The sequence below is a fragment of the Martes martes genome, assembly GCF_963455335.1.
Source record: "Martes martes genome assembly, chromosome: X".
NCBI lineage: Eukaryota > Metazoa > Chordata > Mammalia > Carnivora > Mustelidae > Martes > Martes martes.
The window spans coordinates 30796884-30819507 of record NC_137897.1 but is presented as its reverse complement, the minus strand read 5'-3'; the positions used below and the strand labels follow the sequence as shown (position 1 = coordinate 30819507).

Genomic DNA, 22624 nt, shown 5'->3' with positions numbered 1-22624 from the left:
TCCTTCAGTGATGGGAAGTACTTATGAGTCAGCACTTGTAGGTTTTGATGGGGTTATTGAGTGTGGCCCCTTCAAGGAGCTGGGTCTCCCAGGAGGTTGTACACAGAATAAGGGATGTCCCTCGTGCAGTCTGCCATTTTTGAATGAATTTGTCTCTGCACTGTGTTATCAGCAAAGGCAGTGAATGTGTAACATGGTGGTCTCTCCATGACCAACCTAGAAAATTATATAAACTCTGGGCTCCACAGAGCAGGAACAGTTCTAGAAAAGCATCATTTTACATACCTCATCCCATGTGAGAAGGACCTAGAGACGTAGGATTCCAGTCTTATTTCAGGAAACTTCCCCAATGTCAAGAGTGTGGAATGCTGGTGCTAATGACTAGTGGAGACAATCACACAGACATGCTGTAGCAGTGTCTGAGTTTGGATTTCCTAGAATCAGACCTGAGACTCCACTGATGTGCAAACAGTTACATTTGGGGTGGGGGTAATCTCGTCCAACCGAGGAGCAGGAAGACAGGCAAAAGAAGACAGCCAATAAAAGGTACAGTTTCAAGAAGTTTCCACTGTGGATGATTGCTAAAGTTCAATCCCAGTGGGGCATTCTGAGAGTCAGCACAGTGAATGCACCTCTGAGTTATGTCTTCTCAAGGACAACTGAGGGCTGTGTCCCAGGACATGAATTCTCTGGCTCTTGCAGCCGGCCTGACTGGGCAGGGTAGGCTCTGGTTGCCGAGGAAAGTCTTCAGGCAGGTGGAAGTCACAGACCTTGCACTGCTGTGGTAAGGTACCAGGGGACAGGGATGGGGCACCAGCAGAGTCTGCCACAGGCAGCAAAGCCCATAGGTTAGTGGCTGGTATTTCAGATGGTCTGGGTTCATGAATCGATGGCAGTTCTCACTAAGCAGCACTGAGAGGTGGTCGAGGGCTGAGGGACCTTGGTGAGGACAGCCCAAAGTGGGCAGATGAAGGGCCGTGCCAGCCTCTGTCTCTGTAGCTAAGTTTCTCTGGCTGGAGTCGGGAATTTCTCTGCCTTATCTTCCTACTGTGGTGGGGTTTGGCTGAAATAGGCATTGGGGGAGTGTTTTCAGCTCTTGGGGCTAATGCTGTGGAAAATAAGTCCACATCCTCAGGATAGAAAATGAGGTCCAGGTTACCAAGAATCGTCTTGCCACAAGGGAGGAGGGGAGTGTTCAGGAGCCAGCAGCTGAGTTACGGCAACACAGCAAATTCCTCATGATGTGTATCCCAAGTTGTCGGAGAAGCCAAGAGCCCAGCCAAGAACTGCCTTGTGGTCAGCAGCCCAGTGCAGGGGGTGGGTCCTCAGGTAGGAGAGGGAATCCCTCCATGACATGTCAGCAGGGGGAAGGGATACTTGTAGGGCACTTCTGAAAAGTGTCTCAATGTCTGCTCGGGACAGTCTTAAGTATCTCTGTTTCTACTGAGGTTTGCTTGTCTCGTGGCTCCTGACAGCCAACAGCACAGACTTTCAGGGAGCCACTCACTTCTTCAGCAAGAGTAGTTAAGAAGCCCGGCTGTGCTTCTCCCGGACAACTCTTGTGACCACCTCTCACGGATGCTGAGGCTTCGGAATTCTGAGAGAGAGTGACTGTGAACATTCAGATAGTCACGGTTCCGAGACAGGCCCAAACTCACCTCAACCAGCTAAGGAAATGCCCTACGAGACAGGGGTGCAGGCTCATAGGTGTCGGATGTTGAAGTGTGTTCCTGAGCCTTTGATCAAGGATGTTACTAGAATTATCTAACAACAAATCTTATAGGTATAAAATATAACATAAATATAAATATAAAACAGCAGGTCTCCAAAGGCGAAGGAAACAAAAGTGAAAATGAACTTTTGGGACTTCATCAAGATCAAAAGCTTCTGCACAGCAAAAGAAACAGTCAACAAAACAAAGAGGCAACCCAAGGAATGGGAGAAGATATTTGCAAATGACAGTACAGACAAAAGGTTGATATCCAGGATCTATAAAGAACTCCTCAAACTCAACACACACAAAACAGACAATCATATTAAAAAATGGGCAGAAGATATGAACAGACACTTCTCCAATGAAGACATACAAATGGCTACCAGACACATGAAAAAATGTTCATCATCACTAGCCATCAGGGAGATTCAAATCAAAACCACATTGAGATACCACCTTACACCAGTTAGAATGGCCAAAATTAGCAAGACAGGAAACAACGTGTGTTGGAGAGGATGTGGAGAAAGGGGAACCCTCTTACACTGCTGGTGGGAATGCAAACTGGTGCAGCCACTTTGGAGAACAGTGTGGAGATTCCTCAGGAAATTAAAAATAGAGCTTCCCTATGACCCTGCAATTGCACTACTGGGTATTTACCCCAAAGATACAGAGGTAGTGAAAAGAAGGGCCATCTGTACCCCAATGTTTATAGCAGCAATGGCCACGGTCGCCAAACTGTGGAAAGAACCAAGATGCCCTTCAACGGATGAATGGATAAGAAAGATGTGGTCCATATACACTATGGAGTATTATGCCTCCATCAGAAAGGACGAATACCCAACTTTTGTAGCAACATGGACAGGACTGGAAGAGATTATGCTGAGTGAAATAAGTCAAACAGAGAGAGTCAAGTATCATATGGTTTCACTTATTTGTGGAGCATAACAAATAATATAGAGGACAAGGGGAGATGGAGAGGAGAAGGGAGTTGAGGGAAATTGGAAGGGGAGATGAACCATGAGAGACTACAGACTCTGAAAAACAACCTGAGGGTTTTGAAGGGGCAGGGGGTGGGAGGTTGGGGGAACCAGGTGGTGGGTATTAGGGAGGGCACGTATTGCATGGAGCACTGGGTGTGGTGAAAAAAACAATGAATACTCTTATGCTGAAAAAAAAAAAGAAAAAACAGCGGATATATTGGCATACGTACTGACAAACCAGGAGAGCTGGAGAAGGTGCTTTAGGGCCCCGGCTCTGTGAAGGACTGATTCCATAGTCACTGGACCCCGGGGGGATGGGGTAAGGGTGTTAGAACACTTGGGTAACCCAGAACAATCTCCGTGCATTAACCAGCATGGTATGTGACCATATGCACTAGTTGTCCTGCCTCGGGACTTTTCCCTTGGCACCACAAACTCCAGGCCACCAGTAACTTAAATAGCATCTGTGTATATTAGCGGAAAACACTCTCTACTGTCAGACTGGCTGAGCAGACTGCTGGCTTCCCTGTGAAGACAGAAGGCCCAGCAGGAAGTGTTTAAGAAATGAAATGTTCCCCCCTGGAGTGGTGAATTAGAAAAAGGTAGCTTCTCAGAGTGAAAAGTTGCTGTCTCTAGGAGAATGATCTGGAAAAGCTCCTACCTCACCCCATGAGAAACGTTTCCCTCTTGTGAGAAGACTCTGAAAGAAGTGCCCCATTTCCAGATGCAGCATGGGGGTTTGGGTGTTAGAGAAGAAAAACAGGGCTACATTTCAGTGTCCCCACCCCAATGACTGGGCACCGTGTGCAGTGCACAAACCACACACCTGTTCAAGGTGGCCCTGCAGAACCCTAGTTACACTCCTCAAACTTAGTTTCCCACCTCATTTCCCAAATTTATTTCCTCTCCTTTCTTGCATGAACCCCATACTCCAACCTGTTAAACACTGTCTAAAAGTTGAGACTTTTTACCTGTTAAAATCAATTTTGCTTACCTTCTTCAATGTATTTTAACTTTGGCACATAAAACACAGCAGAACTACATAGTAAGAGACATCTGGATAACTATATGAACATGGTGGATAACTGGATAACATGGTGGACACAGTGCTGTTTTGGAATGTCAGGTCCACAACCTTGAGCCCAACGCAGCCCCTCCATTCCCAGAGCAGCAGGAGAAGCAGCCAGGAATGGTGTGTGTTCCTGCAAGTCATTCTGCTAACATCCTGCAGCCTGGCCTGCAGGGATCCCTTCCAGGTGTAAGAGGATCATTCAACATTCACAGCCCATTGATTTCCTGGCCATGGCTGCGGAAATGTCAATAAGGTGCCAACCATGGCAAGGGTTGCTTTGTGATCCGTTCTCTTTTCTGCTGAAGCTCGGTTTGTCAAGGCTGCCAGATAATTCATGGTGACTTTTAGTCACTATAACCTGGGCTAGTTTGGGTCATTGACTTGGTTTCCGCGTTAGTTACCTAATATTCTAGAGTGTAACCATAATGCATATTTATGCCAAGGTATATATCTTGGGCAATTACAATGTCTGAGAATGTAGAACCTCTGCTTTCAGAATGTTCAGTGATATATATTACAAGATCCATGACAGGCTCTGAGCAGGATGGCAGGCGAATTGGTTTTCCATTAACTATCTCAGTAGCATCCCGAAGGTCACCTCAAGCTCCAAAAAGCAGACCAGTTTACTGCAGATGAAATGTTTTATGACACTGTGACTATAAATCACGCTACCACGAAGGCACACTTGTAAATCTCCTGGGGTGCTAGAGAGAGAGAAGCACTACAGTTCTGACTGACTCGGGAGGGCACTGTGTTGCCTGCTTCAAAACTACCCCTGGCTGCCTCCAAATAGTGCGGCCGCAGGGATGCTGAGTCCATCAGGGCAGAGCCCAGAGCAGCGCCCCCATGCAGCGGAGCTCTCAGTAACTGCCCCGTCCACATTCTGGCCTGGGTACTCTGCTGCATTGATGCAGTGCAGCTTCTCCTCACTGTTCTGTACAGTTACTTCACTGCACTGATGTGGTGGGATCGTCCTAACTGCCCTGTTCACATACACTGTCCACTTGCTACAGGGCACTGATGTGGCGGGGCTCCTCCTAAATGACCCATTCACATCATCTACCAGTTCCTCCACTACAGTGATGGGGCAAGCCTCAGCCTAATTACCCCACTCACAAACACTGTCCAGTTATTTCATCACACTGATGGCAGAAGCCCTCCCAGTTGTCCTTTTCACTACCTTTATATGGTTAATCCCCTAACTGCCCCGTGTGCATACACCATACAGTTACTCCACTAGCAATGGGCAGGGCTAGTGCTGCTTTACCACAGGCTGTCTAGTTACTCTGCTGCAGGGCTCTTCCCAATTGTCCCATTTGCATCTGCTGTGCATTACTCTACTGATGTTGTAGGACTCCTCCTAATTGCCTCATTGACATATGCTACAGTTATCCAACTGCACTGATGGGGCAGGTATTCTCCTAATGTCCCTATTCACATCCACTGTCCAATAACCCCACTGCACTTACATGGTACGTCTCCTAATATATTCTCCAGTCACGTAAATTGTCAGTTACTCCAGAGCACTGATGTGGAGCCTCTCAAACCACACCATACCATATACACTGCACAGTTACTGCACTGCACTGACTGCATCTTCTTTGCCCTATATGCAGCTCTTGCCCAGCTAAAGAAGTTGCAAGGTGGGGCGTCTGGGTGTCTCAGTTGTTAAGCGTCTGCCCTCGACTCAAGTCATGATTCCAGGGTCGTGGGATCGAGCCCCGCGTGGGGCTCCCTGCTTGGCAGGAAGCCTGCTTCTCCCTCTCCCACTCCCCCTGCTACTGTTCCCTTTCTCGCTGTGTCTCTGTCAAATAAATAAAATCTTAAAAAAATGAAGTTGCAGGACTGCGCCTTTTCATATCCATAAAATATTCTTTCCAATTATACCACTGCACGAAAGATTTGGAGCTCTGCGTATTTACTCCATTCATACTCTTCTATCTATTCAACCGCACTGACGTGGTAGGGTTATTGCTTTTGGTCCAACACATATCCCCTGCCTCGTTATCTAACTGCACTGGTGGTTTGGGGTTCTTGCTCTTTGTCGAGTTGGCATTTCACCACTGTCCCATTCATATACCCTGCCCACCAACACCCCTGCACTGCTGGGGTTAGAATCCTCCTGACTGCCCTGCTCACATTCCCTGCCCAGACGCCAGTCCAGTGATGGAGCAGGGCTCTTCCCGTTTGCTCTGCGAATCCTTCAACCCAGGAACACTACATCACTGTTGAGGAGTCTTGCCGTTTGCCAGGTCCACATCACTATCCAATCACACCCCTCCAGTGATGAAGAGGGACTCCTGGTCTTCATCCCATTCATGTACACGTCTCACGAGAGTGTTATGCTGATGACATGGGTATAATCCTCTCACTGCTGCTGACGTCCCCTGCCCAGTCACACCATCAAGACGCTGACACAGAGAGAGGGCTTTCTCTTTGCCCTATTCACATACCCTCTCCACTTATAAAATTGGGGCAAAGGTATGGAAAGGTTCCTTTTGGCCCAGTTTCCATTTACAGCTTTGCAGTGGTGATATGATGATCTTAGTCTTTGCCTTGTTCACACTCCCCCTGTGCTTATGTGACTACACCCATGCTTCGAGAACGTTCTTCTTTGTCCTGTTCTCATCAACTTTCCATTTGAACCACTGGAGCGGTGATTCAAGAATCTTACTCTTTGTTCCACTCTACTCCCAGCTATACATGGCCATAATGATGCAGTTTTCCCCTCTCTGCCCTTTTCACATTCCCTTTCCACATACACAACCACAACGGATGACATAGGGCTGCTCCTCTGCGCATTTCATAATCTCCCTCTGTTACGGAGCTACAGTTGGGCTTTGAGGATGCTGCTAATTGCCCTCTTTACATCCTGTGTGCTTATACCTATAGACTCGTGTTTTGGGGTTCCTACTATTTGTCCAGTTCATATCAACTATCTAGTACCGCACTGCTGGGGTAGGATTCCTTCCTTTACCATATTCACATCACCTCTTCACCTATACCAATGCACTGAAGGGGAAAGACTCCAGCTCTTGGTCCTGTTCAACTTCCCTATACTCCACTGGTTGATGTGTGGGTTTTGTCTTTGCTTCTTTTACACCCCTAACGACCCACCCGGTGATTGCGGGGTTGCTCCTGCTCATGCGGTTTACTTCTCCTTTCCAGCTGCCATACCATCCAGCTGGTGCAGGGACGCCTGCCCTCGGGATCCTCACATGCCAGGCACGTGCTGCTGCACAGATGTCACAGGGCTCTCGCTGGCTCTGTATTCAAGCCCTGCCCAGGGAAGGACTGGGCTCATATGCGGTACCCTTCTTCATTGCCTCAGCTACATGCCACGCCTATTCCTACCATGGTGAGAGGATAATCCGGGATGCCTCCTTCACATCCCCTGCTAACTTTCACAACACCGGTGATTGTTCTTCTCTGTACCATTCATGGTACCTTCTCACTTAACACTCCTGAGAGTGTAGGGATAAAGGAATAGCACTGGGATTCATTTCTTTCTCCTGTTCACTTCCCCTACCAAAGAAACCAATGTTCTCATGGTACACCCTTCCATTTTTCTACACCATTCACATCTCTTCTCTACTTAAACCACCTCACTGGCACAGGGCTACTCTTTGGCACAGATCAAATACCATGCCCAATCACGCCACTGACTGACACTGCAAGCCTCCTGTTGCATTGGTTCACATGGTCCTGGTAACAATGATACTGGTGGTGAGGGGTTCCTCCTCTTTGCCCCGATCACACCTCCACTTCCTGGGTAAACACCCATAGTGATGATGTGGCTGCTCTTCCTGGCACATTTACCCTTTCCAAGTTATATGAGCCCTCTGATGGCGTGGGGATGCTCCCCTCTGCCCTGTTTATATCCACGTCCAGTAGCACTTGTGGTATGTTCTCTCTCTTTGCCAATTCACATCCCCTGTCCAGTTACAGCAATGCATAAATGATGTGGGGAACTCTTCCCTGGCCCATTCAAATCTACTGCTCACTTACAACATTAAAATGATGGTAGGGAAATCATCTTCCTTGCTTCTTCACAATCTATGCAATTACACTACGATGCTGATGATCTGAGATTCCTCCTCTTCTTTGCCCCTTTTACATCTCCTGTCCACTTAAACTACTGCGTTAATGATGTAGGCTATTCCTTCTTGTGCCAGCCAAGTCTCGTCTCTTGTTACATGACTACATTGACAGTGTGGGGATGCTTTTTTTTTTTTTTTTTAATCCAGTTCACTTCCCCTACCCAGATACAACAGAACACGAAGGCCAATGCTCTATAACCTGTTCGCAATCCAACATTTAGGGTCCCCAACTGCACTGACGTTGTGAGGTTCTTTTCTTGGCCTCACACATAAGACTTATCCAGTTACACCCCCACACTGATGGTACAGGGCTCCTTTCTGCCAGTTATCATTCCTCCAGGTCTATCACTGTGAATCATGGGAGGCTCCTCCCTAGGCTTCATTCACTTTTGCCTAGAAACTTCTCCTCACTGGTGGTGTAAGGCCCTCCTCCTTTCCCAGTGGATATCCTATACCAGACATACCGCTGTACTGATGATGCAGGTTTCTTCTTCATCGTCCCTTCATGTCTCCTGCCCAGTCCTCCACCACCTTGATTATGCAAGGCTACATCTCCTTGCCTTGTTCTACCCCATCTGGTTGCATCACTGTGGGGACCCCTCTCCTCACTCTGTTCATATCACACACAAGTCCATCGATGCCCTGATGATACGGGGCTCCTTCTCTTTGCTGCTTTATCATTGCCATCCATTTATGCCACTGCCTAATGAGATGGGGCTGTACCTGCCCCTTTCATTCATTCATAGCCTTCTTCAGGCTGGCACTAATGATAGCACAGAGCTCTTCCCTGCTGCCCTGTTCATGTTCCTTTCCAGGTAACCACTGCACTGTTGGTGTAGGGCTCTTTGGTTTGCAGCCTTCCATTCCACTGTGCACTCACACCCTGCACTGATGATGCAGGGCTCCTCCCTTCTGCATGGGTCGTGTCCCTTTCCCAGTTCACCACCGCAACGATGCTTTGGGGATGCTTCTCTTTGCCTTGTTCCCTTCCCTGTCTCCTTCCATCAAGGTACTGATGATGCTGGGACTCTCTCCTTTGCACCATTCTAATCCCCTTCTATACAGACCACGCTCTAATGGCATGGGGATGTGTTTCTTTATCCTTTTCAAATCCCCATGCCTGTTATGGCTTGACACTGTTCACTTAGAAATGCTCCTCTTTTCTCTCGTTACAGCTTGTGTTCAGCTGCAGGACTATTCCACCGGTGCAGGACACCTTTTCTACTCCTCATTCTCACAACCTGCCTACTTACACCGCTACAGTGATGGAGAGGGCGAGGCTTTTCCTTGGCCTCTTCATGACCCTTGTCCAGTTACCCTACTGCAATGATGGAGCTGGGCTCTTTTTGTTTGCCCTGTTGACCACCTCTGCCCAGGTACCCAGTGTATCGGCCATGCAGTTCTCCTCTCTCCACCCCACCTACACACCCTGTCCAGTTACATAACTGAGTTGAGAGGGGGTAATCTCCCCATTGGCTACATTCAGATCCAAGTGCTCCTATCTGCCACATTGAGAGCCTCTGTCCAACTGCTCTAATGAGTTGATAATATAAGGCCTTTTTCCTCTGCTCCTTTTTTAAAAAGATTTTATTTACTTATTTGACAGAGAGAGATCACAAGTAGGCAGAGAGGCAGGCGGGGGGGGGGGGCGTGGTGGTGGGGGGCGGAAGCAGGCTCCCTGCCAAGCAGACAGCCCAATGCGGGACTCCATCCTAGGACCCTGAGATCATGACCTGAGCCGAAGGCAGAGGCTTAACCCATTGAGCCACCCAGGTACCCTCCTCTGCTCCTTTTAAATCCTCTGGCTTAGCCCATCACTGCAGTGATGGGGAGGGTCTCATCTTCACTGCCTTGTTCATATTTCCTGTTCAACTTCTCTTGCCCTATTCACATTCTGCCATTACTGCACCAGTGCTTCAGGGGTCCTCCTCTTTAGCCTGGTCATATCACTTTCCCAGCTACTCCACGAGACTGAAAGGAAAAGCCTTCCCTTTCCCCGTTCACATCCTTTGTCCAGCTCTAGCAATCTGCTCCTGGGGCAGGGCTCCTCCTCTTTGCCTTGTTCACAAGCCCTCTCCCTTGCACTGCTGTATATAGGGTAAGCTACTTGCTTAGCTCCATTCACATACTCTGTTCAATTACACCAGCACACTGATTGTGCAAGCTCCATTTCTTTTCCCAATCATATCTTCTGCCAAGATCGCCCATGGCACTGACAGCATGTGACTCCTCGTCTTTGTCCTGTTCATACCTAGTCTCTTGTTTGCTACTCCACTGCACTCACAGGACAGGCATCATTCATATTTGCTGCCAGGATAAACTAATGCATTGATGGATGGTCAGTCATACTCCTTGCGGTTCGCACCCTGCCCAGTTACTCCACTGTAGTAATAATGCGGGCTTCTTTGTATGCTGCATATCACCTACCCAGTTTCTCCACTCCAATGACACACTGGCCTTCCTCTCCGCTCTGCAAAGAAATCACCAGGTGCACCTGGATGTCATCAATAACCTCAAAAATGTTAGGAAATACTGCCTCGATGGGCAGAACAGTTGTATGGAGATGGTGATAATCTAGTCAGATACCATTCATTTGCCTGCCTTTAGCTCTGGTCTTAAAGGGCTATAAAAAGAACAGATGGTAGGAACCAACACATCAATTTTTCAAAGATCTGAAACAATGGGCCTGTGTCCAGCTTGACAGTGTTGTAGCTTGTACTGAGACACACTGACAATCTCAGGGGGAGGTAGAAGGTTCACAGGTTCCCACTGAGCAAGTCCCAGGGCAAGTCCTACTGGTTTTGGTTTGTTCCAATTTAAGAGATTTTTTTCCAAAATGGTGTCCATGCCTAAGATCAAATAGGTCAGAGATAGAGGGACTACCAGCACTATAAATTTACCTGATTTGATAGATCCAATCATAACATCATGTGTGACCCATATGCCCTTAATGGGGTGATCCAGTATGCCCTTCATTTTAAATGGGTTGCCATATTTTTTTAAAAGGGAAGATTTACCCCCCAAAACTGACTTATACCCAGTATCTAAAAGAGCCAGGAAAAGTCAGTTATTTTATGGGCTCCAATAGACCATCAGAGTAGTTTCTGTGTGGCTGTTCCCAGGCACTGGGACAAGATCTAGTGAGTTGTCATCACCCTAGGGGAAGGGGCTTGATGATAGTCACTGTCAAAGATCAGAATAAGACATAGGACATTAGGACTCCGTGAACTAGGAACTAAAAATGCCAGCCTCTGGCTGAGCAGGGCTTCCCCATATCAAATGAAAGAAAATCGCTACAACATCTAGCGTGTTTTTCAGTTGCTGGAGTTTAAAGGTAAATTGGTCTGCAATTTTTTCATGAGGGATGCCCACGTCTCTAATTAGAGTTACCAATATATAGGTCTATCTGGGGATGATGGTTGAAAGCTCCACAGTGCCTCAGCAGGGGCTGGTTATGAATTAGGAAAAGGTCCTAAATGAAGAAATGCCTTCTTGAGTAGTCCAAGCATTTGAAATGGCTGTATAGTCATGAGGCTGGTAGGAGCCTCAGGAAATGGTAATTCCTTCAACAGAGAGTTTCCAGCAGTAGAGGAGGTTGCTGGGGGAAACTGCCTAGAGGATCCAGCCAGTGGCTGGTTCTGATAAACTAAAACCTGATTATTGTTGGGTGAGTCACTCTCAAGTCAACTAGAATATTTATTCCCCCTAGGCCTTCCCTAAATGTGTGGACTGAGCCCATCAGAGAAAGGACAGGTTTATAACTTGGAAGGGACTTATTTAGGAAAGGTTCTTTGGATTCTGGGTCAAGGAGAGCAGACTCTGTTTGAAATTGCTTCATTATCTGCAGGGTCAGGGTTTTCTACAAAACAATAAACCCACCAAACCATGCCAATCTTGAGTAATAATGTTTTGGCCTCCTCTACTGTTTGCTGTTTATTATGAGCCTTAGCAGAGACTGTGGCTATGCTAGGGTGAGCCTATTCCTAGGCCATAAAAATTCAGTGTAGTAGTAGGAAGGACTCACTCAGCAGAGCAACTGTCTGGGGGCTGCTCTGACCTGGCTCATAAGTGTCACTTTGAACTTGTCTGATAAGTGTACTGAGTAAAGGTGTGAGTCTAGGCAGGGCATATACGGAGCAATCTAACTCTACATAAAACTTCGTTCAGAGAACATGAGCATTCCTGGGTAAAGCATGCATTTAGGGGTCCTAGGCTATTCTCACTAAATGGCTCATTTCTTAGACCATGAGCCAGAGCTTAGAGCCAGTAGTAAAGACCTTTAGAATCTAGTATACCCCCTTCTCCTGAACTCTCTCTATATACGAAGTCCTATAAGATGGTTTGTATTTTTAGCCTTACAAAGTTTTGAGTCTTTGTCTCAATTTCCTGTTCATTCTCTACAGTTTTTATCCATTGGGTGTTTACAAAAAATACCTGCAACAGCCTTTCTAAGTTTTCCCAGTTGATATCCAAGGGATCAGAGTCAGCCTCCAAGAAGGCAACTGTGACACTGCCTAATTTATTCTAATGCTTTGTTTCTCATATGCTGTGGTGCTGAGAACCACTCAAGAGTGTTCTTGTAGTATTTTATAAGTATTAATTAAACTGGGTACATCAACAAGAGTTTTTGGAGATGCTGGAACCAGATGTTCCTTTTCCTTCCATTTTTTAAAAATTAACTATTGTGCCAAGGCTCTCTAGGATATGAACTCTTATAACCCACAGGGTTCGGAGACAAAGTGCAATACAGCAACAAGAAAAGATAACAGCAAAGGAATTTGTGATCGACACAAGAGTGTTTGCAAGGAGCCACAGTCTCTGTGAAAAGAGTGGACCACGTGACTAGTCAGTGGATTTTTTCAGTGGGTCTTTTTAGTGTAAAGATATCTCTAGGTGGGCAGTTTTCTGCTACAAGACAAGCCAATGTGCTTATGAGAAAGGACGTTGCTTTTAGTTGAGTAGTTCCTACAGACTTCTGCCCTCGTGGAGGTTCAGGGGATCAGGCATACCTATATCAGGAGAGAGGTAACCACTTTCTGTTTCTTTCATAGGACCTTCACACAGTACAACAGCTAACTACCCTAGGCTCTCTTCCCCCAGATTAGACACATTATAAACACGTAAGGAGCCGGAGGGGGACCACCTTGCCTAGATAACAGCACCCTAAGCTAGATAGCCACTCGCAGAGGACTAAGCTTTTTGAGGTCTGCTATGATTTAGATGGCAGAACCACTGCAATACCATACGGACACAGCACAACGCAATGACGAGTAAAGCACCAGCAACCAACAGCCAGCAACACCTTCCCACAGTATTTCCTGTCTGTTAAATACACTTAGTAAACCCAGAGGCATGCCCTCCCCATCAGTCACCAGACTACCGTGCTCATTGCACTGTTTTAAAATGTGCCCACTATTTGTTTTAATCACATAAAGATAAAAGACGTAAGAGACAATCACCTTCCAAAAAAGAGTTGATTACTTACAGTTCACCAGAGGACAGAAGGTCCCAGCGAGCCACATGGGGTCACTCGCAGGGAGAAGCAGTGAGAGGGCTTAAGTAGAATTGGGACCTTTATTACTATGCAGTAAGAAGTAGCTAGGTAAGGACATCACTTACTAGGCAGGAAGCATAACATACTGAAGCTAGTGAGTGGTTGCAGTGTTTATAGTAAGATTACTTCATGTTCAAGATAACACTGGGATGACAGAGATGTAAAAAACTTTGGGCCATTAGCATGGCTCAATGACTTCATGATGCCAAATCATCAATTCTAGAATATCAAAAATAGTTATTAAGTTACCACAGCCAACTACTCATAAACCTTTGGCCAAGTACTCCTCTAGGCTGAATGCTCCTACCAGCCATATACACCCTGGTCTGATCCTCCCTTAGCCTGTCTGTACCCTCCATCTTTATACCTTTTGCTGAATACTTTCCCAGCCGTCAGAATCCTCCACTCATGTAGGTCTTACATGATGCTCCCCTTTGTTTATTTCACCTATGCACCTCCTATCCAGTCCTGCCACAGACTAGATGCTATCTCTTTCCATGCAACACCTTCTATGTCTGTCCCTAAGGTGGGTGTTCATCTACCATTTAGGCCTTATTGAGTCCTTCCCTAGTCTGAATACTCTTTCCTCCCTTGCACTTCCTGCCAAGCCTCACCCAAGATTACGTCCACTCCCACTCAAGGACTTTTTGCAGGGTCATCTCCTATGTTGGCTATACCCAACAAGGTGGAACGTGTTGTTGGTTACTACATGAGGCTGGTTTTCCCCCACCAACGCATAGCCTAAAAGTCCTTCTCTAGGCTAGATGCTCCCTTCAACCACGCACAGCCTTCTAGGTCTTACCACAGACTAGAAATTTCCTCCATTCATGCAACTCTTGCAGAATTCTCCTCTAGGCTGGGTTCTACTTCTTTCCATTCACCTTCTAATCAATCAGGCCCTAGGATGGCTAACATGAACCACCTTCTGATACCTGTCCTACAGTTGCTGCATCCTCCACCCACGGACTTCCTGATGATTCCTCACCTAACCTGGATGCATGTGTCCAGCACCCATGCACTTCCGGCTACATTCTCAACTAGGCTTACTGTGCCTCCACAAATGCACCCTCTGCCAAGTCCTTTCTTCAGGTAAAAAGTTCTTGATTATTAAATGTTAGCAGCTAATTGATTTTCTTTCAAAACATCTGTGTAGGACTAGCAAGACCATCTGCTATCCAGATTAGGTCTGTAAGTTGCCTTTCTATAACTTATACTTTAGAAATGATGTACTGATATTTATGGAAGAATCCATCTTTCATAAAGCCTTTAAATGTCTCCGTTCCCAAAGATTGTTCTCAGTAAGAGGCCAGCCTAGTGTCCAGGCCTTGTGCTCATGCCAATCCCAAGCCCACGTGACCCTCCCCAAGGCCACGCAGCCCTCCAGGTTCCCCACAGGCTTGGTTTCTGGGCTCATCTCTTCTCACACCTTATGTTTTCTGCTGTGGTAACCTGTGTCTGACCCCAGCCTGTCCCGATACTGCCTTTGATCACAGACCTGGTTTGGCAGCCACAGCCTTCCCAGACCATCCCCACTCACTCCAGTTTTCGCTCTCCTCTCCCAACAGGGCACTAGTCATCAATGGTGTCCTCTCTCCAGGGCCCGAGCTAGAGTTAATCATTCCTCACCATCCTCCACCTCCCACTTTTTGGAAATGCACAAAGGGCCTAAACTTGGGTGGCTCATTCTTTCCCAAGGGCAGTGATTGTCAGTCTCTGCCTGCCTTCCTCCCTGAGTGTAGGATTCCTGTGCCCATGTAGGAGGGGGACGTGGCAGGGTGCTGCATTTACACCCATGCTCTACTGATCACGGCCTCCATGTTTCCCGGGAGACCCACAAGCACAGCAGAAGCGTAGCTCTTAAAGGGATGGCGGCACTGCCCTGCCCGGTTTCCCCATGCCCTCATGACTGCAGAGGGCTCGCCAACATAAAGTCACTAAGGCTCAAACTCCAGACTCTACCTCGGACATCAGACAGTCTGAGTGAGCCTGAGAAGCCCGACTCCCTACAGGTGTCACAGGGACCATTAGTGTCTACTACTGCACGAACCGTGAGGTGACCGCCTGACCACACAGGTCTGCTACACTGACATAACTTATGCACGTACTCTCACATCTCTGGCCTTTAATGAATTCCTCCTTGGCTGTGCCTTCTGGTAAAGGACCCAGGAGACTATTTTGTGCTAAAACAAGCCACTGCCATAAGCCAAAATCAACAGCTTCTAAAAATCAGCTACGTAACCAACATACCAAGATCTTAGCATAGCGATTGATTCGCTAGCATCACTCACCCTGGAGGCACTCCCTGTTGGCTGAAGGACACCGAAATACAAGAAACCATGCCCTGGGTGCAAAGACGCGCCCCTTCAGGGATGGGGTGCCGATGCTGGTGCTATCCTGTGATCCTCCTGGGAAGGAGACTCTCACCTGCAGCTGCTGGGAGAGGCCTGCTGGCTACTCGGATGAACAGACGAGTAACCATTGAACTTGGCTAAGGCTAGGAGGGCGTCCTGGCTCTCCATAACATACCACAACTTTGTGGGGTGGACATCTTGACAGTGAGGTTTCTGAAAATATGGGGCTGAATGGCATTAGGGAGCAAGAAAAGTTCCTTGGATTTCTACAAGCACATATTCCGATGACCTCTAAGCACAACCCGGATGCTGGTAGTGTCAGGATACTCCTGTGAAGTAGACAAAGGCAGAGCCAGCTCCACACTTTGATAGATGGTGGAAGAAGGCAGAGGGAGGGTGAGTCACCAGGCGGAGGAGAGCACAGAGGAAATGGGACCAAGGCCAGTCTGGTTCCTGGGTGTGTGCCTCTGGCTTCTTCTTCTGGGAGTGGCACCCTCCTGTCTCTTCACAGGCTGCAGCAGGTTGTGGTTCCACAGCCAGAGGCCCAGGCACCCCGCCATCATGGGAGAACCAGGCCCCGGGGGACTTGGGAAACACCCCTAAGCTTCTGGTCTACAGGGAGGGAGACAGGCAGCTACTCATTAAGGACACATTCGGTGCCGGGCACCACACTCTGCCACAGCTTCCAGGCACACATTAACTTAATCTTTGCGAAAATCCAAAGATGGAGGAACTCTTAGCGTCCCCATTTAACACATGAGGACGGCGCTGCTCAGAGAGAAAAGAGGACTGTCCCAGATCACATGGCCACAAAATGGTGAACCGGGATGGCCAACCTAGCTCCTCTGATCCCACTGTTGAAGCCGCCGAGGTGACCTCTGAGCAGCCCTCTATGACAGGCCGGAGGTGACAGAGGGGGGCTCTTGAGCAGATGATGAACAGGAGAAAATGAGAGATGTCACAGGAAGGGGACAGACTGCCAGAACACTCGATGTGACAACTATTTTTAACCCCAAACAGCACAAGAGTGTTTATAAGAATCGTATGTACTTGTGAGTCCACCATTTGGGACAGGATTTACACCTCTCCAAACAGGCATTCGGCCACTCAGAACTCTAGGTGGCTCCATCAAAATATGACCATACACAGGCTAGGTGTTTCAGGTGAGAATGAGACTAACAAATGTGTTTGTAATGGAATGCATTTACGAATAATCTGTTAAGGGGTCCCTGGCTCAGTCGGTTAAGCATCTAACTCTTGATTGTGACTCAGGTCATAATCTCAGGGTTGTGAGACTGAGCCCCAGTCAGGCTCTGCAATGGGGGTGGAACCTCCTTAAGATTCTCTCTCCCCCTTGTCCCTCAGCCCCTCCCTCTCCCTTCTTCTCAAAGAAATACACGGATAAATATATAAATCCATTAATAACCATTAAGAACTTCTGGGACTGCGTGTCTTAGGCCAGATAATACCTTTGATGCTACTATTTACCAGCGTCCACAAGAGAGGAAAGGAGGATATACTCCACAGAGCATCACAGCACTAACAATCCGTGTCTCAAGTCCTTTTTTGGAATGAGGCCGGGTCTAAACGAATGAAATCAGCCTGAGCATGGCTCCTTTCCGTATGCCTCTTCTCGGTTTCCCATCGCTCCTCCGTCTTCATGGAAAGCCCCTGTCCCATTAGGTTCACGCCAACTGCTACGCCACCCTCTCCACCCACCCCCACTGCCATCTCCTCCTGACTTCCACAGCTTCCCCCCATCACGAAGAAAGCCTTCAGCCCCACCCCGGTTACCATCATCGTTCTGGGAATTCGACATGCCCGGGAGCCCCCACCCCCCCAGCCATCCTCCTGGGAGGCGCTGACTTGCTCAGAGCCAGGGAGGAAGTCTCTCCCCCGCAACCAGCTACTCCCTCCACGGCCACACACCACCCCCACCCGCAAACACTGTCCCCAGGAAACTGCTCCCTGAAACACCCAACTCCAGCCTCCCACACTGACCGCCCTTCCACCCTCCATTCCCCGTGGGAGATCTCCTCCCCCACAACCGGCCACTCCGGCCATGGCCACTCCCCGTGCTGTCCCCAGAGAAACCGCTCCCTGAAACACCCAACTCCAGCCTCCCACACTGACCGCCCTTCCACCCTCCACTCCCCACGGGAGATCTCCTCCCGGACGTCCCACAGACACCTCGCACTCAGGAGCACAGAAACAGACACCAGTCAGAAAAATGCACTGGATTTTAAGTCCTTTAATGGCTTTTGCTGACAGGAGAGCAGGCCTCCCTCGTCTATGCGTGGGGCCGGGGACTAGATGAGGCTGTTGGCTCTGGGACCCAGGCCGCACTAGCTTCTGGGCTGGGGCACCCCCTCCACCTGAGGGCAAGTGCTGTCCTCAAAGAGGCGGCTCAGGTGCTGGTGGTTGCCCAGGGCCCTCTGCACGTGCTCTGGGGTGATGCGCATCTTGTTGTTGTTGCGGGCCTCCTGGCCCGCCAGCTCGAGGATGTTGGCCATCAGATACTCGAGAACGCCGGTGAGGAAGATTGGTGTAGATGAGCTCAGGCGCTGAGCGAAGCGACTCCCTCTCAGGAGGCGGTCCACGCGGCTAACCGGGAATTGGAGCTCAGCTCTCACGGAGCGGGACAGACTGTGCCTCCCATGTCTACGATAGTGCCAGGGACTTCTTCTCCCACGCATGATGGTAGTTGGGTTTGGCCCTGCCTGATGGTGTCAGGGGCCTGGGTCTGTCAGGATACCAGTGCTGGCTCCCGCCCACCGTGCCCCTCACTGGCCCGGGAGCTGCCTTTAAGGCAACTCGGACATTGTGATGTCATTGATGACACGGGGCCCTGATCAGGACCCACCTAGAAATGTCTATGATGGAAATCTGGTCTCCGTGTTGAACTGCTATATGAGGGAACTTTAACATTCTACCTGACGGTGGTATTCTAGCAAGATACGTTTGAGTGAAAAATGTTTCCTTGGCTACAGGATACCACTCCAGGTATTCTAGTCTTATGTTATCTTTGAGCTCTTTTATATCCCTTTTTAAGTTGTAGGTCACCGATATGCACAACTTCCAGCATAGGCTCAAATAATTCCTCTCTCACACGGTAATCAAACCAATTTTGCCTCCACGTATGCTTTCATCTCACTATTCCTGATTAATATTCCTGTATCTGTGCTTTGGATTCTCTTGTGAACAAGCTAGAATATCTTCCAATTTGCTCATGTGACAAAATGCTTTAACATGTGTTCACATCTGAATGAGTGTCATGATCTTATACTTTCATAATTATCTTTAACTCTTTTAGAAGAAAACACCATATGTCCAATTGTCTCATCTACCAGAGCCAGGTAAACTTCCATGCCAGAGAAGCGGCCCATATGAACACTTAAAGCCCAGGCATGTCTTTTCTTGGCTCTTCAACATGACTCTAATGTACCAATTAGTACACTGTTAACTCTTTATAATTTGTTTTCTTCTCTACTTGTTTGGTGTTTCTGTTTTGTTTTTGGTTCATTTTTAGCCAGTAAGCTATTCCCTGCCCCTGGCAGCCAATCTACTTTCTGTCTATATAGGTTTGCCTGTTCTAGATATTTATATAAATGGACTCACGTGAGACATTTTGTACCTGGCTTCTTTCGCTTGGCATGTTTTCAAGGTTTGTCCACATTATAGCATATGTCAGTACATAATTTATTTTTATGGCTGGAGAATAATCCATTGTATACATATATCACATTTTGTTTATCCATTTATCAATTGATAGACACGTAGGCTCTTTCCAACATTTTGGCTGTTATAAATAATGCTGCTGCAAGCATTTGTGTGTAAGATTTTGTGTTAACATCTGGCTTTGATTTTCTTGTGTATATACCTAAAAGTGTAATTGCTTGGTCATGTGGTGAGAATTTGTATTTATGTTCTGACCATCTGGGATCTTTCTAAATAGATTGATGGTTTGTAGAGATCTGGTCCCCGCTGGGTGAGAGACAACAGAGAATCTGGTTTGTCAGTCTTTTCGTTTGTCTATTTTTAGTACAAATCAACTCAGAATGTCATGCCCTCTGGGAGGAGAACACCTCCTTGGTATCTGTACCAGGGAGGTTTACTGTTTCTGTGTTTATACTTGACCCATGGATGAAATAGTGGAATTGAGGCTATAAGCTCTATTTGTCTGTGCCTGTACATCCATGTGTCTGTAATCAGAAATGCTTTCATCACTGATTTTGTGAGTATATAAAGTCTTCCTACCTCCACATGGTACTAATACATTAGATTATAAATTCTCAGAAATTAAAGGCACTCTACTCTGACTGGGTATCTAGATAAAGAATTGCTTACATAAACTGAATATTACTCAAATACCCTGAAAATAATGAAATTAAATTTCTGACCCTTTAATGTGCTTAATTAACAAAAATATTCTCGTAAAAACTAACTCATTCGTTTCAAGAATTTAAATTCAAAGTGAAATAAGTCAGAGAAAGACAAATACCACATGATCTGACTCTTATGTGGACTTAAAAAAATGAGCAAGGGGAAAAAGAGAGAGAGGGAGAAAGACAAGGTAAGAAATAGACTCTTGAGAACAAATAGTGGTTACCAGAGGGGAGGTGGGTGGGGTGAAGCTTAAATAGGTGATGGGGATTAAGGAGTGCACTGGTGATGAGCCACCAGGTGATTGATGGAATTGTTCAATCACTATACTGTATACCTGAAACTAATATAATACTGTTATTAACTGTATTGGAATTAAAATATTTTAAAGTAATTTAAATTCATATAATTTAAATATTTGGCGAAAAGGGTTACTTTAATCTTTAGTTTTTAATAAAAACAACTGTCTTCTCTGATTTATCAGTGTCAAGTATAATATAAACATTTTTTTTTCTACTTGGGTATGTTTTTCCTAAACTTATATAGGTTTACTGATTAAGCACAGTAGCATTACTTCTAGTTATTAATACTATAAAAATAGAAATTTATTTTTAATAAAGTTGAACCGTTATTCGAACAATCTTTTATTATCACAGTAATAAGATTTTGCAGCTTGAGGAAAGTTTCAGACAAGATAATATAAAAAGAAACGTGAATCCGTGTTAAAATTTTGCCAAATCTGTCTCCATTTTGATGGACTTATTCATAAGATTATAAAAATAAGCTTATGGTTCCCTTAGAATCAAATATTACAGTAATGCAAACCTAGAATTCAGCTTTCTCTCTGTAAAATGATGTTTCCTTGGAGGACTTCTCTTAGTAAAAGAGAAGTAAGTTGCTAGAATTAAGTTGCTAAGAACTAAGTTGCTCTTAGTAAAAGGTTGTGAAAGTTCACTCTTCATACCATTTGGTAATTTGTTCAAAAGCAAAGATTTCTTATCTCACCAAAATACTGTATATTTTATTTCTAATTTACACATCCTAATTATGCTCCTTAAAATAGACAAATACTATATATTCCTAATAATATTAAGGATTTGTGTTTATTTACATATTGTGTTTATTAAATATTATATTGTCACTTTTATTAATAGGTAGCATTGTTACAAGCATTCATATTCACCCAAGTGCCTACTGGTGACTCCGCAAGGCTGGCTTCCCTCTATATTCCTGCACTTCTGCTGAATTCTGCCTTAGGTGGGACACTTCCTTTACTCTTGACGTTCCTCGTAGATTCTTCTCTAGACTGAGGACCAAACACTCATGCACCTCCTGCTATTCCATCCATTCACATTCTACCCAGTCATTCCCAAGGCTGTCGTTACCTCCTTCCAGATCCCTCACACATCACCTTTATCCAGAATTCTTGCACCAGTGGCCACGTCCTACCTACTCTGGCTGCACCCTTGGACTAGACTAATTTAGCCCTGCACCCAAGAACATCTTGCAAAGTCCTCCACAAAGCTGGCTGTACTCTGCACCAATGTACCACCTACCATGTCCTTCTCTTTCTAGCTTATACTCTCTAACCTGAACTTCCTACAGAATACTTTTCTAGCCTGGCTATTCCTTCCAATCATGTAGTTCCCGCCATTTCCAATCAGTTGCCTGCACCCTTCACCTATGTACTTCTTATTGGAACTCTCCTAGGCTGACTGCATCAACTTATGCATTCCAGTTGAATCCCCCTTTAGACTGAATTCTTCCTCCCTCCGTTTACTTCCTGTCAGAAAGTACATTAAGCTGGCTGCAACCTATGTCTATGCACATCCTGTAGAGTCTATCCCCAGCTCACATCCTTTCTTCACCTATGCACCTACTCTCATATCCTTGCCTGCACCTCGCCACAACTGGTTGAATCCTCCACGCATGCACTTTCCTCCAAGTCCTCTGTCTTAGCCTATTCGGGCTGCTATTAAAAAACAAATACAACAGGGTAGATTATAAATAACAGAAATTCACTGGTCACAGTCATGGGGGCTGGAAGTCCAATATCATGGCACAGCTATGGTCAGATGAGGGCCCTTTTCTGGGTCACAGACATCTCACTGTATGCTCACAAGGCAGAAGCACAAGCGATCCTGCTGGAGCCCCTTTTGTAAGACACTAATTCCACTCATGAGGGCTCCACCCTTATGGCTTAAACCCCTCCTAAAGGCCCCACCTACTAATATCATCACATTGGGCATTAAGATTTCAACATGTAAATTTTGGAGGACACAAACATTCCAACCACAGTTTCTTCCCCTAGTCTGGATGCATTCAACCCTAGGAACCTCCTGCTAGGTCTTTTTTGCGACAGGATACTCCCTCTTTGAATGTCTCTATCACCGCATCATCTACAATCCTGAGTGCCCTCTCCACCTAAGTCCTCTTTTCCAGATATATCCTGGGCTGGCTCTATTCACCA

General features: G+C 46.6%; 1 protein-coding gene across 1 annotated transcript; it reads right to left on the bottom strand.

The window, feature by feature from the left end:
• Positions 1 to 18116: 18116 nt before the first annotated feature.
• On the bottom strand, positions 18117 to 18467 carry LOC308337327 (histone H2A-Bbd type 1-like; the record flags this gene model as incomplete). The annotated part of the gene is made up of 1 exon (XM_080795481.1): positions 18117 to 18467. The coding sequence occupies one exon, from the start codon at positions 18465 to 18467 to the stop codon at positions 18117 to 18119; it is 351 nt and encodes a 116-aa protein (XP_080651607.1).
• Between the last annotated feature and the right edge of the window lie 4157 nt (positions 18468 to 22624).